The 15,776-nt window shown below is 46.8% G+C and overlaps 1 protein-coding gene across 1 annotated transcript; it reads right to left on the bottom strand.

Annotated features, from left to right (window-relative positions):
- Window positions 1-336: 336 nt before the first annotated feature.
- On the bottom strand, window positions 337-11,262 carry LOC102570137 (transcription factor HES-5). The gene is made up of 3 exons (XM_006278028.3): window positions 1,982-11,262; window positions 1,623-1,803; window positions 337-1,488 (listed from the first exon to the last, which is right to left on the bottom strand). Exons 1-3 carry the CDS (start codon window positions 2,042-2,044, stop codon window positions 1,247-1,249), a joined length of 486 nt encoding a protein of 161 aa, XP_006278090.1. The 5' UTR covers window positions 2,045-11,262; the 3' UTR covers window positions 337-1,246.
- Between the last annotated feature and the right edge of the window lie 4,514 nt (window positions 11,263-15,776).

Here is a 15,776-nt window from a genome sequence, read left to right as displayed (position 1 = left end):
GGGCTGTGTGTGTGGACTGAAGAGGGGAGGGAGACCAGAGACAATCACCCCTGGGTGGGAGCCCAGCTGAATTCTGTAGAGAGCATGTCATTAGGGGACTTATTTGCAAGTGAGGACACTAGTACTTCCCTCCCTCCCACAGGTGTTGTGTGGAAAAACATACTAAAGCCTGTAAAGTTCTTAGGCACTACAACATAGGGCTGTGTTAGCACCTCAAACAGCCAGGTATACCAGTCTCCTCTTCTGGCCATTAGAATAAAACTGTTAAATTTGTGTTGGGTTTGTGTTGGGGCTTGTGAGACCGCACCCTTCCCAAGAAGAGAAACCGCCCAGCAGTTGCATGCAAATGCAATTTTATTGCTTTCTACACATACAGGTGATACAGATGCATACACAGTATGCAAACAGCCCACATGGCCGGTCCCAGCAGCGGGAGAAACACACCATCCACAGTGAATGAAACTGCTCAGTAGAGAATAGTCCATTGTAATAATGAACACAAGGAAACAGCAAATATTACAGTCAAAATGTATAACATTGAACCACCAAACGTCACATGTACATTCTTTTCTCTTTAATATAAAGCATTAAGGCATCATTTTCCTAAACAGAAAAAAGCAGCAAATGGTAGAAATACTCCACATACTTTTATCTAATGGCCCTGTCTAGTCCTAATGAGTGAAACAAGGGGAGAGCGGCAGCTATGAAGTTATCTTGGCTGCTGTACAAGCTGCAATCAGACAGAGAAAGTGAGATTTGGAACACTGTGCACCAACACCAAGTTAGTGGATTCATCCTACATTATGAATGAGTGGGTAAACAAGGCAAGGGGAGGAAAGAGGAAAGCTTTTACAGGCAAAAAAATAAAAATAAAAAAAAATCAGAGTGCTCTCCTATGGCAACTGCTATCTGTTACAATTTCACCATGATTGTAACATTGACAACATATAATCACCTACAAAAACCTCCTTCATTATGAAGACACGTGCCCCCAAATGGGGTGCCTTGCTGTGCCCTGCTATTGCTGACATCTGCACAGCTTCAATACCACTCAACAGAATACATGAACGCTTTCCCGAGGATCCCATATGAGCCTGGAGAGTCACAAGTATTCCATTCTTTCCATACATAAATAAAAAACAGGGGAAATAATATTCCCTACAGTTGAGAGGATCAGGATTGGACTGTCAGATGCAGTCACCTCCTTCCTCTGGAATAAAAAAGGCAAATGTCCTGAGAGTCCAGTCTACCAGGGTCTCCAGAGAGTGCCGCTGTTTTTCAAAGACACTTGCTTTGGGGCGTTTTGGTTGGAGTGGGGGGAGACGCTCTCGGGAGCAACAGTCTGACCCTTCTGGAAGTGGCTCAGGAGCTTGGTCTGCATTTCAATCTGGACTTTATGGAGAGACAGAAAGTGGAAGGCTTCTTGCAGGCACCTGGAGTAGCCTTCCTTGAAGTCAAACTGTGAGTTTTTATGGAAGGCTCCCGCAGCTAAAGGAAAGGGAGGGAGGAGAAAGAGACAGTGAGTTAGACTCAGTGTTCAGGTCAGGTCACTGTCCAGAGCTTCATGAAGCTCTGGACCGGGCTGAGCACAGAATGAGAGAAACACCAAGCCCAATACTTACTCTTTATCTGTAGCTGGCTCTGCTGCTTCAGGTAGCTGACAGTCATCTCCAGGATGTCAGCTTTTTCCAGCTTGGAGTTGGGCTGGTGTCTCTGGAACTCCTTCTCCAGCAGGACTTTCAGCTGCTCGATACTGCTATTAATGCGATCCCGGCGCATTTTCTCCACCACCGGCTTCCTCAGCTGCAAAAGGACAAAAGATTTGCTTAGGAGACCTCAGGAGTACCAAAGTAGCATGGTCCAGATCCACAGCTGGCATATGCGGGCATCGAAATAAAGCCACAGTGCCTTGCACCAGCTGAGGATCATTCCCACCTGTTTCAGTGCGATTGTAAGCGGCACAGCCTGTGCCTCTACTTACTTTGTTTTTCTCTTTTGGCGTCAGCAGGTTGTTGTGCTCCATAAAAACAGTGCTTGGGGCCATCTGTCCAAGGGAGGAAAGTCTCTATAGTGCTGAAATGCAGTGGAAATGTGCTGCTGGACGCTGTGTCTGCCTGATATTTATACTGAACAACCTCACTGAGAATCTGTGGGTCTCTGGCTTGGTTGAGTTTCCCACACTCCAGAGCCAATCAGAGAGATAGGCAGGACAATAGGAGAAGCATCTATTCTTGCATGCTCCATTGGCAGTGAATAGCCTAGGGATAATGACCTTCTCCCAGATGAGCAGGTGGAGAGTGTGGGGTACGTGGAAGACTGGGATCAGAATTGTGTGTCAGAAGCTGGGAAAGAGCTGGCCTTCAGTAAGAAAAGGCTGCTGACTAATGCCGCAGATCAATAGCATTCCGGGTGCGGACAATGTGGCGTTCACATCGTTTGTGGAGGTAGAGGCCACTGGCTGATGGCGGGAAATAAGCTAGTCTGTGTAGAGGAGTATGTGCATCTCTTCTGAGAACACACGCAGGCACACGCACACAGCCAGACCCCCACTTGTGCATGCACAAGCACATGGGCACACACACGAGTGCTTTGCTAATTCCTCAGAATAAACAGGGAGATTTATCTTAATGACTTAACACCGGTTTTATTTTTCTACAAGTTGTTGATTCTGAAGTTCTCTCTCAACTGACATCAGTGGGAGTTATATCCAGGAACGGGTTTCATCTTCTGGCTTGGTGTAATCAATACATTACTCTGCTGGAAAACACAGCTATCTGGAGCTATCAGCTAGTGGTTAAGTGAAAGCCTGAAAGTCAGATCTGTACCCAGCTCTGCTCAAGTCTTCTGATATTATGCAAATAATGATATGATGCAAATAATGTTACATTGTTTGTCACTGCTTCTTCATTTGGGGAAGTCAGATATAACACTACTGGACATATCTGCTTTCAGAGATATGCAAGAGGTATGAAACAGGAACTTTAGTGTGTGCTGGATATTGGGCAGAATACTTTTGCACGTATACAGCTCCCCAGCCAAGCACCTCAAAAGTATTCTGAGCATTTATTCAACCTCACAACATGCTCCCTACTTCCCCAACATGAAGCAGATTTTATTATTTTCATTGCATCTAAGGGGAAACAGAGACACAGAGCAAGGTCTACCTGTAAGTCAGTAACATGGCTGCAGAGAAACCAGGAGTCCTGATACCTAGTTTCCAATTCTAGATTGCACCCCACACTAGGACTTGGTTCAATTGGCAGTCTCTGCACCAAGGGAGACCCAGAACTGGCAAAGGAAGGAATGCTGCTAGTGAAGACATAATGATACGTTCTCAGGGCTGCACTTGGCCTGTCTGCATTCTGCCTGCCTCTGGGTCTATGCACGCATCACTCACTTCACTGAACTCTGAATCGACTAGCATGAAGATAAACAAGTGTAAAAGGGAAGCAGACTGATTTCTGTACTGCTGGGAGGTCTAGAACTATGCAAAATCAGAACAATAGAAAGACTGCTCCGTTTACATTGCCAGGAGGCATTACAGCATAGCTTGGGTGTCTGGAAACCAGATTTTCCAGAGTCTCTTCACTTTGCTTCTCCATGCCTCAATATCCCCATCTGCGATGCAGAGACAGTAAAGTCCTGCATTCTTATCAAAATGATTACATCACCTAACATGTGTAAAGCACTGTCATATCCTTCAAAGGAATGGAAACAATGTTAAATCAAACTGTATCTATATTCACATTCCTTTTATGCATGTCTATACACATACAGGTTACATGTGTGCATGTTTTTTCATTGGCATACACATACACGCCAACGCATCTCTCTAGCTAATCAATCTCCCACTCATTTATTTTTTAAACCAGGTAAGGCTTAAGTGACCTCTTCCAGGATCTGCTTTTCCATCCCCCATTGTCCTGCCCTTGAATAGGCTCTTTTCTTTTGTACAGAACGGCAGCTGTTGAGCTCTGAGTCTTTTATGTCAAGTTGTGGGAAAGTTTTCGTGACACCATCTCACATGTTTCTCCCAAAGCTTGAGGATTATCTGAGCCTGTGTAATGCCACATCCCAAGCCCCATTGCCTGCTCTCCCGCAGCCCTCGCAGGGAGATCCTCTCAAACAGAAAGTCTTGAGCAGCAAACTTATTTCTCAAGCTAATTAATCAAAGACACAGGAAGAAATATGTCCCACCCAGCACAGGAAATGAACAACTTTGGTTGTTTCTGGTTTGCAGAGGAGCTAAAAACATGCTACCAGAGGAGCCATAAATTCTTCTTACTATATCAATCACATATATGAACATTCCAGGTTTTAATTAAACAGTGTCCTCAAGTCAGAACCCTCCTCACCCCACCAGCGTGTCTGCCATAAGAACTGGTTTTAGTGATCAGGTTTTCCATGCTCATCCTTATTTGGTGGTACCTGGGTCCTATGAGTTTTCTTGACTAGTCACAGGACTTATTTTTGTGACAGACAAATGAGCTTTCCATTAGAAGAGATGTGCGGAGGCACAGGTGAGTTAGGCTGCATGTATCCATTCTCTGTCCCTGTTTGGGCTTCTGGGGGATGTCTCTGAATACATGCCTGTAACACAGGAAACTGCTGTTCAATTAGGTTTTCACTAGCCAAATCTTCCAAGCTGTTTAGCTTACTATCCAGGGGGAATAGTGTCACACTCACCTGGTATAAATCAGAGCACTTCTACTGAATTAGTGGAGCAACACTCATTCACACCAGCCGTCCCTCACATGGTGTTTTCAAGGCACGTGTCCTATACATATAATTTGCACACAGTAATTTTCCTTCAACACCACAGGATCCAAAGCAAACTAGACATTAAGGTCAAATTCTGCCGTACCATGATGATGCTCTAAGTCAGCGGTAATTTTGCTCAATTAAAAAGAACACATTTGGCCTCCCTAACATCAGGCATATTACCTGTGTCCTCTTGCAGTCCATTAACTGCATGGGATGCAACTGCTTCATGTTCCCAAATGAGCTGCCAGTAAGTCCTGGAGGAAAAGTATCCTTCCAGTCATAAGTTTGGGTTTATTTTTCTGCAGATTTCAAACCTGAGGGACCTTCTCTGCTAGAGCCATTTGGTAACTGTAGGGCTGGGCACTGAGGCTAGGAACCAGGAGTTCATGAGTTCTGTCCTTGACTTCAACAGGCTCTAAGCAACTCAGTTAACCTCTCTGTGCCTCAGTTTCCCTACCTGTAAAATGGAAATGTTAGCAGTAATAATGCCACTGTTGTCTGTCTCAGTGAATTGTTTTGGGTTTATAATAATTTGCAAAGCAATGCGTGAGGGTAAAACACTGCAGAAATCTCCCTAGGTTGCCAGATTTTCCTTTGCTCTTTCCCCTCTCTCAGAACCACATTTTTTTTATCAGAAACACTAGGAAAAAAAGGTCTAGCCTCAGGGAAATACATTTTTAAAAACTGCTTGACTGTTTTCTCTGTGGATGTGCAACGGGTGAAGGTCACTCTCTCATGACACAGACACAAATTACTCTAGCTTCAAAATTTTGTTTGCAAACCCCAAAGAAAAGCAACGAACCAAATTCACTCCTTGTGCAAGACCACTGGAGATAATGGAGGTACATCGGGGCAAGGACTTCGGCATTAAGTAATGATCCAACACCAGTGATTGCTTTCCACTGGATCGTGGACACCAGAGGCAATGGAGGAGAGGGGCTGGGTGGAGAGGGAGACAAGTTCTAGCCCTAAGAGCCTAGCTCCAGGTACCATGCCTGCAGTGTGAAGCTGATAACAGCCCTCCTCCTAAACTTCTGCCAGATGTTACTTTTTCAAAAGACTTAAAGGAGCTGTGCTTTCCCAAGTCTTCAGAGCTAGTCACTGCTCCCATTGCTTCCCTTCGGGTAACTGCTACCCAGATGGCCTTTTGGGAGAAGGGTTTCCCACTGAACACAATGCAAAGTCAAGCACCATCGCTAATGTGGTTTGTAATCAGGCACACTTCCTTTGTGAGGGGAATGAATATCGTTAAGAAATGGTGTGGGAAACTGGGAGACATACACACTTCCACAGCCATATGGTAATCAGCCACTTACCGTGCTAGGATGCTCAGGAGAAAGAGAGAAGCCAAGATGATGCTTGAGGGATGGAAAAGGCACCAAGACCCTGAGATATTTTCACACAGTTAGCCCTGAACACGGTGAGACCTTGCTGCAGGGAATGGCAAACAGGGCCAAACTCTGATACCTTCTCATCGGTGAAAGCCTTAGTGACGCAAATGGGAATTTCAGCCCATGTAAAGCCTGAGCACGACTCCTGGATTTGACCCTTATACGTTGCATTTCCAGGGATATAATCTGCTCTCATACTGAATCTATACTGATACTCATACTGAATCATACTATCTATAATCTGAATCTATACTAGAGATTCAGCTCTTCAGTAAAATCATCCAGACTTACACCAGCAAAACTAAAAATCCATGTTTGGGATTGGGCCTGATTAGCATTTTCATTGGTATCATCTTCCATCCAAACAGCTCAAAGCACTTCAGAAGCAGTAACAAGGCTAATAAGGCAGGGAACCATCCCTTTCTACAGCTGGGATAACTGTGGACCTGAAAAGCTAAGGCCCTATTTTTCTTGTGCGCACTTACCACACTAGTCTGAATACATACTAGAGGCTTGCCACATGCAGGTAACCACAAAGATCCCTCCAAATATGGTTTCTTTCACACAGTAAAGCAGAAGAGTAAAACAGGCAGAGAAGTGAGCATCTAGTCCCCCGTCACTTTCAGAGGTCATGTTGGATATGATAGCAGATGGCAACGCACCCATCTCCAATGGCCCTCAAAGCCACCTTTCTTCCTTGCCACAGAGGTGTGAAACCCCACCAACCAGGCCACAGCTCCCATTGCCCACACATGGTAACCACTTTGCTGCAGGTCACAGCCCTTGGTGCATCTGGGGTCAGGGCATAGTTTTGCATCGGCAACTTCCCCAAAAAGGTGACTCAACTTGATCATATTTACAATGTCCTGTGGTTTTGAGATGTCCGGGAGTGAAGGTAATCAGCACTCTCACTGGACCACAAAACAGAGAGCAAGCCCCTTGACACTTGCTGCTGCCTGCACCGTTCCCTGGGGAAAGCGATACATTTGTGCAAACATTTCACCCCATGACAGCAGCGCACGGCAGCGCTGACAGAACTGTAGGGGCTTGGGATCAGCTTGTAGTTGGAGCAGGGGACTGGTAATGGAGACTCCTGGGCCCTGCCAGTCACCCCCTGGCTGGCCAGATGCAAATAACTTCAGTCCTTGGTGCCTCAGTTTCCCAATCAGTAAAACACAGGTGCAACACTTCTCAGGACATGCAAAGGACTTGGCTCACTGAGAGTTACTAAGTGACTGGAGGGCTGTGGATAAAAGGAGTGACAGACCTATTCAATTCACATGCTGCTTTGGCTTCAGCTCTTCCTCTCATTAAGAGCTAATGGAAAAAGTTGCGGTGAGGAAGCCATCAGTAGTGTGAGGGAGTTCACTGGTTTCGCAAAGCCTGCAAACCACACACCACCATCTCCTGGCATATTATCTGCCACCTCCAGGTTTCCATCTGTACAGATAGAGAACACTCCTGCAACACACACGGAGGACCGCGTTCCCTGGGAACAGTTTAGACTCACCCCAGGTCTGAGCATAGCTTTGCCTCTAGGATGCATGAAAGGATGGTGCACAAGCTTTGCAGATGTTCTGCCTAAAGCCAAGGAGCCACACCTCACAAGGAATTTTAAATTAGACTGGACAAAGCACTACACAATGCTGTGTGCATGGATCACACAACCTAAGGGCCTAGCTCAGCTCCTTTGAACTCAATGAGACAGTTTCTGTGGGCATTAATTGGTGCTGCAGAAACCCAGGGTCTGCTCCTATGATTCATATTCTGTGCCCTTTTGCCCTAATTATCCACTGTGCTGCAGCTTGCCAGAGATGGGGGCTTAAATATCTGCCAGAGTTCCCAGTTTCAAACTATGGCCATTTCTGTTCATGCACAGAAGCTTCCTTCGGGGGGTGGGGGGGTTCAGTGGATTTTTCCTCATGCAGTTTCTTATAATCTGATTTTTCTTTCTGTCATTCTCTCCCCCCCTGTCTGCTACAGGCAGATGTGGGGCTGAGGACAGGAGTGTGTTACAGACCCTCAGACTGTGTGAGTTTGGAGTTCCTCTGAGTTTCCCACACTGCTTCTCTATTCACGGCATTCAGGCGGAGGATAAAGGAAGTGTGCCATGCTACAAGCTGAATTAGAAATGGTGTTTGACTTCCCTTTGTACTTCATAGAAGCCCTGCTCTGGGTAGACCATCTGCATAGCACTTACTATGGAAAAAACCATTGATCAAGGTCTGTCAGCCCAGCTGGGGGAACTTGGGAAAGTAATTCCTTGTGCCACTTCAGTTCTTTAGGGCTTAACATCTGGCTCAGGAAAAGAAAAAGGTTGATGGTTTAAACAGTCTTGCTTCCTTTCAAGTTTTGGATGCTGCTGTGAGACTAGATGCTCCCTTCTGAAATCCTGATTTTAATAGTATGGTGAGCATTCAGACATTAAGGAATAAGACACAAGGCTTTGCACTTACAGAGTGCTTTACAAATACCAGCGAATTCATTCTAGGCACTCCCTAGTGAGATAGGGGAATGTTATTAGCTGCATTTATCACAGAGAAACTGAGGTAGAGAGGCTGAGGCCAAGGCATCCCAAGGCAGCTAGTGGTCCTTCCATTTCTGGGTGCCTGGTTTGGTATCCCTTGTTTGCAGACACACTAAGGACTTTTTTCCCTTTTGGTTAGGTACTTCACAACTCTGAAATGAGAGCCAGGGCACCCAAATTAGTCGCCATTTTGGAAACTTTTGGACCAAGTGACTTGTTCAAGCCCCTGAATAGGGTTTATGTCAGAGTTGGAATGAGAAGGCAGCAGCTTCAGAGTCCAACACACCCCTCTTGGGCTTCCAAAATGCATTCAATCAAAAATGGGTTTACTCATGGACTTTGCTCAGTGAGCTCAGCCAGCTCAACTCAGTCTTGACATACAGCTGCCCTAGGTCCTCACCCAGACCTGTCAACACTATTCAGTCCTATCATTCAGTGCCCCATCCCTACACCTGGGGATCGGCACTGTGTACTGAAATCTGGAAAATCTTTTAGCCAGATCACAAAATGTGTTTCCAGCAGAAACTGGCCTGAGAACATTGCAGAGTATCAGCCTGGATCAGAACCAGAGACTCTGAGGTGAAAAGACCCACATCCTATTTCAGGCATCCAAGCCCCTAAGTCTGCACGGCCATATGCACCTACTGAGCTTGGAGTGGACTAGGGCTTCCCATGAGGAGGGCTTCAGAGGTCTGTCACTCTCTGAAAGCAGCATGCCTGGCTTTCTCAAAGGCAGCCTGCCAAAAGTGCCTACCAAACAGGGAGAAGGGGCTGCTTGTTGCCACATAACTTATGTCGAAGGGAGGAAGAGCAGGACACTGCCTGGCCCTAGGGTAGGAAGTCATGGACAGCTCTTTGCACATGGCTCTGTCCTGCACACCCCATGAGGCCGAGCTCCTGGAATGGACAAGGCCTTTCAGTGCACAGCAAGTAGCCGTTCGTATGCAGAGCATGCAGGGGCAGGCTCTGAAGCAGGTTTTCCGGCTTTTGAAAGCTCTTCCTGCAAAGCAGCCAGCTGCTCCTAGCAGGCGTAATCTCCCTGCACTCATGCCAGCGAAGCACGCCACAGATGTTCGCGGGTCACACAAAACCCACCTGTCCAGCACGGGGAAGTTGACACCCAGCTTCAGGCACTCTCACAAGACACACTTCCATTGTTCACTCCCGCGTGGTGACTGACAGCCACTGAGCATGAGAAAGTGCAGCCGTGCAGGAGCTCACATGCTGCCACGGGGAGGGGGTGGGGGGAACTGATGGAGATTTGAGAGAGGAGAGTGAGTTGGAAGAAGTAGGTTCATGTTACAAGCAAACTTGTCCCAGAGGTGGGATTAATTAATGCAGACTAACAAAACAGTAAGGAAATAGGGAGCTGAAGTGCAGTACTTTAAAGATCCGAATCATGCACCTGGAGGATAAACTCAATTCTTGCAGAAGAACAGATTGGACTAATGCATTAATGATAAATGTCATTCGCAGCCCTGTAATAACTCTGTGTGCGATTTGGGGATAGAACCCCAGGAGTCCTGGCTCCCAGTCTGCTACTCTGTATTATTAGCTCTGTAGAAAGCCTTTCCATCCTTCAAGTGCTCTGACAAAACCATGGTGCCCACTCTCATGATTTCATTCTGTGACCTTTTGTGTAACATCCCAGTCATGAGATTGCAGGAGAACCTCAACCTCCATTTTTAAAAATATTAATACTAAATTTCTAGGCTTCACCACAGCTTGCCAACACCCAGAGGCAGGTCTCAAGAGCAGTTGGGGGGGTGGGGGTACTACGCATGCTTCAATGCCACATTTTTTGGGTTTGGTGACTAGCTGGGTTTGGTGACTAGCTTCTGAAGCCTTAGGACATCTCCCCCAGCAGAAGTCCTTGGCGGATGAGTTGCTAATATGGGTAAATAAGAACATCCCCTGTTCCATTAGGCAGGCTCTAATATGACATGGGATTTTATGCCTTCAGGCTTCAAGACATTTAGCCAACTTCCCAAAAGCAGGTCCGTGCAGACTCTGATGATTGCATGGAATAATTTTCCCTCTGTTTTTCTCAACAAGCCAAGCTGAGGTCCTGAAGACAACTCTGCTGTGGGATACAGGGCTGGATCTTGCTTCCAATTAAGCCAGGGGTGGGCAAAATGTGACCCGGGGGCCGGATGCAGCCTTCCAGGACATTCTATGCAACCTGCGGGGCCCCTAAAAAATTTAGAAAATTAATATTTACCTGCCCCTGGCTCTCTATCATGCAGCTCTCGATGGCTTGCCAAAACTCAGATGGCCCTCCGCACAAAATAATTGCCCGCCCCTGAATTAAGCCAATAGGTCTTTGCCACTGGCTTCCCTGGGAGCTGGATCAGGCTTCTAGAACCAGATGGCTGCCTGCTGGGATCCTGCCCAGGTCAGAAGTGCCTCTGAGTCCTTAATATCCTGCAGCTTTCCAGTCCCTTGGGAAATGATTTGGGTCTCAGTCCAACACCTTCAGGGACAGGCAATCATTTCACTGACAGCACCACTACTATTGCTTTAATGTGATGTCTGGGGACCTGGCAAAAGGAACAGGCAAGAGAGGTCATAGCTAGACATAAGTCCTAAATTTTACTTTACAAAACAGAACCTACCACCCTCCACTCATGGCCCTTTGTAAGTGTGGTGGTTGGCCCGCTGCTGGCTGTGTTTCTATGGATTGCAAAAAGGCACCATTCGTTTTGGCTGCCAACCTGGCACCTTTCTCTGAAGCTACTTAAAGCAAAGTCATTGGGGAATATCTATATTTCCTCAAATTTTCTTTTTTAAGGGGAGGGGAGATAAATACATAATGTGGCAGTTTGGACAAACTCCCATCCTAGGGCAATGTGTTCCTTTGAGACGTAATTGATTCCTGCCATCAGGCACCAGCCTGCTCTCCCTGAGGGTCAGCGCTTTCCCACATCCAAACCCATTATCCCACAGCCCCTGCCTTTTGCACAACACACTCCGGCTATTCATGTGCAAAGCAGCTGTAATCCCCAGACCTTTCAGAGTCAATATACCAGGAAATAATAAATCCCTCTTGTGCACCCTTGAATATACTGAGAGGTGACGGGAGGGTGGGAGGGGGGGGATTTCCACTAGGCAGAGAAATAATAAATGCTTCTTAATTTTTAATTATTTTTAATACTGGCTGTAAGGAGAATATGCCATTGGCCCGTGACTATTTCAGGGTCACCCACACAAGCAGCTGGGGAAATCGATTTCACCTCAAATTACTTTGGAAATGCAGGTCGAGCTGGAGCATACACTCAGCACTTGCTCACAATCCAAACCTGCTTTCTTTCGCTTCAGCACCTAGGAATGACAAGGTTTAAGAATGCTGGATGTAGAGAGAAACTGATTAAATGAAAGTTAAATGTGTAGGGCATGATCTTGAGAGTGCCATTACAAAGGGTCCTGCGCATCTTTTAGCCTAGGGAAGGCAGGAGTCACCCAAATGGTGACACATTGCTACTAATAATACATTACATAGGATGGACCAGAATATGCAATCTTTTCCATTACATTCCAGTCGAATTCTGCCATAAATACAGCATGGGGGTTCACTGGTCTGTTTATGGATGGAAGTGACCATATGTCCTGGTTTGACCAGGGCAGTCCCAGATTTCATAAGCTGTCCCAGTTGGTTGGTGAGTATCAAAGCAGAAGTCCCAGATTGGTACCACCTTGCCAGCACATGCCTGGTCTGACTCTGCCTGAGCAGGCTGGAGGGCAATGGGCTGGGCTGGGCTGGGCTGAGCACCACAGGGTGGGGGGGGGAAGAGGGGATCAGCCAGGGTGGAGCTGGGGCTCAGGCACCTGAGCAGAAGGGTGGCCTGGGGCGGGCAGGACAATGCAGAGGCCTGTGGCCAGGCTCCATTCCCCATGCACAGAGACTGGATCTGGCTGGGAGCAGCTCCTGTGCAGCACCCCCTGGGCTCCACCAGCCTGCACCACGCAGCCACATAGCGCCTTCCTCCCACCACCAGCAGCATTGTGCCCTGCCACTGGACTGGCTGCTGAGGCCCGGGCTACGTGTGGCAGCCCCAGGCAGTTGCCAGCAGCAGGGGAAACATGCTCACCATCCCAGGTTTCCCTAAAATGATTATGGTCATCCTATTTATGGGGTAAAGTTCTATTCAACATGAGTCAGTGTGTGGCAGAATCTGGCCCAGAATGGGGAGATTTTCAGGACCTACCCTTTGTATACAGTTTTTTGTGCAAAAGCCCATTAAAAGTCCTTCCCTGCATGTGACAGAGTTCCATTGAAATGCAGCCACCTCTGGGGTGCAGTGTATTGAAGGGGCGATGCCAGCATAGTATTGAGGGAAGCAAGCACTGAAGGAATCCTAATAATTGCACACAGTGGACAGGAGCTTTTATTTTTCAGGCCTCATTTAGGAACCCCTGACACAGCAAGCTGTATGGGTCACCATTTCCCCATCTTGGAAGGATGAAGGGCTAATGTTACAAAAAGGGATTGAATTTACAGTTCTACATGCTAGGACACTTGGAGCATGAGAGCAAGTTTATACAGCTAGGTAAAGAAGTAACTGCAGAGCAGGCAGGCAAACCCCCACCAGTTTTAACCAAGCTAGTTAAGAGATCAGTATTAGCGAAGATGCAGAGGCACAGGCTAGAGCCCAGCATACAAGACAGCTAGGGACACAGGTAGCATTACTGTGCCCATTTCACAGACGAGCAAACTGAAGCAAACTAATTAATCTAAGTCCCTGCATGAACCAACAGCAGAACTGGGCACTGAGCCCAATTTTCTTAAGACCTGTGTACAAGCTGCCATCCCTTTGCCCCTTGCCCTGCATGGCTCCCTTTTCTGGGTAAACAAGGAGCTCTTACCCACATGGCCAGCCATGTGCTTTTCAGCTTCTCCCACAGAAAAGCCATGTGAGTTCAGGTCGCAGTGGCAGAAGAGCAGGCTTCACAAAGGAGTTATTAGCACCAGGCTGTGTGGGTTTGAATTTCCCCAAGTTTCCCACACTTTTCCTCTATTGATAACATTTCTTGTTGGGACAATAGAAGTGTGCCTTGCAACTACTCGCAACATTAGTGACGGTGCTTGAACCTGAATGAATTAAAGGGAAAGAATCCAACTCCCAAAAGACCATCTGGCTAGCAGTTAGAATACAGCAAGAAAGGTCAGGGCTGCCACTCAGAAGTTGGGAAAAAGATGCTCTTTGACACTGAAGAGTCTTTAACCAGCCTGGTACAACAACTACCTGCCAGCCCCAAGCTTCGCGTTCCCCCACCATCAAGCCCACGCTTGCAAGAGACATGGGACGCGGTGGTGAAAGGAGGCAAGGAAAATGCAACATCTTATTAGGGCTGGCAAAAGCTAACAGTGCTGGGGCTGGTCATTAGGCTGTGTCTTATTTAATGTTATAATCCTCTGGCTGCTTCAAAGTGTGCATGAGATGACTTGTCTCCTGGCTTTCCCACAACACAGGGAATAAAGGACTCTGAGGACAACATCTGTCCTTAACAAAGAACTAAGCCCATTCAGACCCATACAATGAAAACCATGAAGCTGGCTATTTCCCTGACCTCCCTTCCTGACAACTGCCTATTACATTCAGGCTCCGCTTCAGGGTTCATAGTAGAAGAAATATTCCCTGGCTTTCTCTAAACACGGCAGCATTCCCTCCACCAGAAAAAACTGTCTCAGCTCCTTAGCCATTCCTCCATGTTTCACATACATCAGTTCAGAAGCAAAGGGTCCTCCACTTCACAGACTATGGGCCAGACTCTCAGCTGGTGTAAATCAGCACAGTCTATTGAAATGTCATCCACACGTCCCTTTTACAACCTACCTCCACTCATATCTAATGCATATCAATAGCACTATATCATTTTATTCCAGCCGAGGCCTGGGTCCTGCTATTTTCATTGCTGCCTTCAAGACTACATCCAAGAATGCACTGATCCAGCTGGATAAAACAAGGACTGACTCGAACCTTGGTCCAAAAAGTGAGCTCAACCTATTTTTATCCCATATAGTTCAAAAAGATTTGCTTAACTTTTAATAGAAAACTGTTTGGTTCCCCTGCACTGATTTTGACTCAATAATTCAAAGAAACATTTCTAATCCACTAGTTCAACCTCTTTACAAAAACCAGCAAGCATCATTTTTTCCCTTTTTTCCACACAAGGAAACAGAGGCAAAGTGATTTGCCAATGGCCATTTATAGTGAGTCTGTGGCAGAGGTGCACAGCACTTAGCCTAGAGTCTCATCCTCTGCAAGAGAATGCTTGCCTGATTCACCAACCTACTGTGAAAAGGGGCAGTATTCTGGGACAATATTCCCAGACAGTATTCTGGGACTGCCTGAAAGCAGGAATATCAGAAAGAGAGAAGTCCTAGGAGATTTGTAGCAAGCCATCCAAGGGCAGAGTCACTTCTGGTGTTTTAGATAATTAGTCTCCTTGCTGGGATACGGAGAAGGCCATTAGTAGTCTGAATCCCATCCAGGCTTATACCTTTATGGTTCAAAGTCTGGTGCTACATCTTGCGCCCATTACTACCACCCCCTGAAAACACCTGCATGAAGCCTAAAGAGGAGAAGGAACCAAAAGAGCACGGGGACAGAGTGAAAGTGGGTTAAATGCTGCTTTCAAGCATGCCCACCTTGCCTGAATGGAACCAGATGGATGTAACAGAGGCTCAGACACTAGAGTTTGGAATAAAGAAGAACCTGAAGCCATCATTTACACCTGAATGGGGTCCTGAAATATGCCCCCCCCCATCTCATTGGCATCTTTAAAGCCCACTTTACAAAAAAGCCTGTTACTTAATGCTGTTAATGCTTAGCTTTATTCTTCATATCTCACAAGGAAACCACAAGGATTCTACAAACAAGCACTTTCCCCAAGTGAACTGCACCCTCCTCAGGAGCAGAGCCATTCATTTTAACCCGCAGGCTGCCCTGCTTCTTTTCCCGCCTTCCCCAAAACGTGTGCCTTCCTCCCTAGGATGAATGTGACTGGCACATGCTGTGACTCTGGAATGCAATTGATCCCAGACAACCAGCTGGAGGGTCAGTGCTTTCCCAGATCCTCCTGCAGCCCTGCAG

This window comes from Alligator mississippiensis, chromosome 13 (assembly GCF_030867095.1).
Source record: "Alligator mississippiensis isolate rAllMis1 chromosome 13, rAllMis1, whole genome shotgun sequence".
Classification (NCBI taxonomy): domain Eukaryota; kingdom Metazoa; phylum Chordata; order Crocodylia; family Alligatoridae; genus Alligator; species Alligator mississippiensis.
The sequence above is the reverse complement of the archived record's forward strand: the minus strand, read 5'-3'. Positions and strand labels throughout refer to the sequence as shown.